Source organism: Elephantulus edwardii, unplaced genomic scaffold (assembly GCF_000299155.1).
Source record: "Elephantulus edwardii isolate Elephantulus edwardi_28Jun2011 unplaced genomic scaffold, EleEdw1.0 scaffold00302, whole genome shotgun sequence".
NCBI classification, from domain to species: domain Eukaryota; kingdom Metazoa; phylum Chordata; class Mammalia; order Macroscelidea; family Macroscelididae; genus Elephantulus; species Elephantulus edwardii.
The window spans coordinates 2,354,797-2,357,888 of NW_006400052.1; the positions used below are offsets into that span (position 1 = coordinate 2,354,797).

Here is a 3,092-nt window from a genome sequence, read left to right on the forward strand (position 1 = left end):
AACTAACCCATAGCTAACCCTTCCCTGGGTCTTCATAGGCTATAAGTCACAAAGGAGGAGATAGCCCATTTTTCTCCCGTGGAACAGCAGATGGATTCAGACTGCCTGCCTTTGGGTTGGCAGTGCAACTCCTTACCCATTAGGCCACCAGAGCTTCCTCATTAAAGACCTAGAGTTTCAAAATATTTCTGAGGAGCTGCAGGTAGCCTTAACTATCCTTTACCCAGTGCTAGGGACGTTGTGGTCAGTCCTCTTACTAACCCCAATTTACAGTTGAGGAGACGGTCAGAGGAAGTAAGTGGAAGAGCTCAGGTTCAAGTCCAGGCATGCTGGTCCCAGGGCCTGTGCTCTTAAAATATTTTGCTGCACCTCTGTGTGTATACTTTGGAGAAGGAAGAAAGGTGTTACACAAAGAGGAAACCACATAGGCAAGGGCCAGCAAGGGCACAATATGTTCTCAGAAAGGGTGTAACTGGTTCCCTGGCTAAGTAGAATGGCATCAGAGACCAGGCTAAATGGTGGTGTCTTTCCTGCAGATGTCCAGCTGCCATTGGGCAGAGGCTTCGGAGTCAAAAAGTCATCAAAGACTGAGGCATAAGCAGTAAGTTCAGAGTTGCTGACCAATCAAGGCTGGTGAGTGACAGGATGGGCAAGGGACCTCCTGAGGTTTTGCTTTTCCTCCAGTTCCTGGTCTCTCATCAGTCCCTGCCCTTCTTTCTCCAGGAGGTAGTAGCAGAGATGGCTGAAGTGGCAGAGATGCCAACACAGGTGTCATCAGAGGTGATGGAGATGTCAACACAGATGTCAGAGGAGGTGACAGAAATGTCAGCAGGGGTAACTGAGATGACACCTGGGGAGGCCCTTGCCTCATCCCTCTTCTTCCAGCACCACCAGTTCATGTGCTCTGAGTGTGGCAACCTCTACAATACCCTGGAAGAAGTCCTCTCACACCAGGAGCAGCATGTGCCCCCTGCCACAGAAGAGGAGGCACTGAGCACCCCAGAAGTGGGCCTGGGACCAGGCATGGAGCTGATGCCAGCAACACAGGATGGGCCTTTCCAGTGTGGTGAGTGTCAACAGCTCATCCTCTCCCCCAGCGAGCTTCTGGCCCATCAGGATGCCCACCTCCGGGAGTCAGCAAGTCAGATCCAGTACCAGTGTGGGGATTGCCAGGAGCTATTCCCCTCGCCTGAGCTGTGGGTGGCTCATCGCAAGGCCCAGCACATATCCACACCCACGGCTGAGCCTCAGGCACCCCCTCTACCTCCCAAGACACCGCCTCCAGCCGAAGTCAAGATGGAACCCTATGAATGTCCGGAGTGCTCGACCCTCTGCGCCACCCCTGAGGAGTTCTTGGAGCATCAAGGCACACACTTTGACTCCCTTGAGAAAGAAGAACATAATGGGCTAGAAGAGGAGGAGGAAGGAGAGGAGGATGAAGAAGATGAGACAGAGGAAGAGGAGATGACAAAGACTGATGGTGATGCTGCAGGAGGCGCTGCGTCCACAGCCAGCCGGGTCCAGGGCTATGGAGACTGTCCTCAGCACTGGCCCCCAGCAGGGCCTCACCGGCGACACCAGCGGGCATCTCGTGGCCCTGCATCATCAGCAGCCCACCCCTTCCACTGCAGCCAATGCCAGCGCAGCTTTAGCTCTGCCAACAGGCTGCTGGCACACGGGCGAGCCCACATTGGCGGCACACACGAGTGTACCACCTGCTCCAAGGTATTCAAGAAAGCAACCTCGCTGGAGCAGCACCTGCAGCTGCACCGGGGTGAAGCCCGCTACCTGTGTGTGGACTGTGGCCGCGGCTTTGGCACCGAACTCACACTGGTGGCCCACCGGCGGGCCCACACTGCCAACCCACTGCACCGCTGCCGCTGTGGCAAGACTTTCAGCAACATGACCAAGTTCCTCTACCACCGGCGCACACACGCTGGCAAGAGTGGTGCCCCCCGCTCAGCAGCAACAGCAACGGCCTCCCCTGCTCCAGCCGAACCCTCACCCCCTCCACCACCCCCAGCCCCGCCTGCCCAGCTGCCCTGCCCGCAGTGCTCCAAGTCCTTCGCCTCGGCTTCCCGGCTCTCTCGGCACCACCGTGCGGTCCATGGGCCCCCTGAGCGGCGACATCGCTGTGGTGTTTGTGGAAAGGGCTTCAAAAAGCTGGTTCATGTGCGAAACCACCTCCGGACACACACGGGTGAGAGACCCTTCCAGTGCCACTCTTGTGGCAAGACCTTTGCTTCTCTGGCCAATCTCAGCCGCCACCAGCTGACCCACACGGGTGTGCGTCCTTACCAGTGCCTGGACTGTGGCAAGCGCTTCACACAGAGCTCCAACCTGCAGCAGCACCGACGCCTGCACCTGTGGCCAGTGGCCTTTGCCCGCGCACCCCGCCTCTCCATCACAGGCCTCTACAACAAGAGCCCCTACTACTGTGGGACCTGTGGTCGCTGGTTCCGGGCCATGGCAGGTCTGCGCCTGCATCAGCGGGTCCATGCCCGAGCCCGGACTTCAACCCTCCAGCCACCCCGGTCACCACCTCCTGCCCCACCTCCGCCCCCTGAGCCCCAGCAGACCATCATGTGCACAGAGCTGGGGGAGACCATTGCCATCATTGAGACATCACAGCCTCTGGCTCTGGAGGACACACTGCAGCTCTGTCAGGCAGCACTGGGGGCCAGTGAGGCAGGCGGATTGCTACAGCTGGACACAACCTATGTGTGACAGCTGACAAACAACAATAAAAGGCTTTGGTCATAATAGTGCGTATGTGTACCACTGGAAAGGAGGTTTGCCACCTCTCTGGCGAGCTGTGTGACATCTACCGCATCACAGGGACAACCCTGGCCTCTGACCCACCTTGTCAGGTTTGTGTTACCACGTTGTTTTACCTGAGAAGCTGAAGCTCTGAGCTAAGTCACACTACTGAGTTGCAAAGCGAGATTTATCAAGGATTTTTGCACTGCATCACTGATACGCAGGCAACATCAGGTAACCTTCCTTGAACACACCAACTGTGCCAGGTCTGTGCTGGACACCTCAGATCTCTGCTTTACTCACCTCCATCCTCATCCCATCCTACTCTGCCT

At 57.0% G+C, this 3,092-nt stretch overlaps 1 protein-coding gene across 1 annotated transcript; it reads left to right on the plus strand.

Annotated features, from left to right (window-relative positions):
* Window positions 1-645: 645 nt before the first annotated feature.
* Window positions 646-2,727, plus strand: ZNF526 (zinc finger protein 526). The gene has a single exon (XM_006900959.1). It carries the CDS (start codon window positions 646-648, stop codon window positions 2,725-2,727), a length of 2,082 nt encoding a protein of 693 aa, XP_006901021.1.
* Window positions 2,728-3,092: the final 365 nt, after the last annotated feature.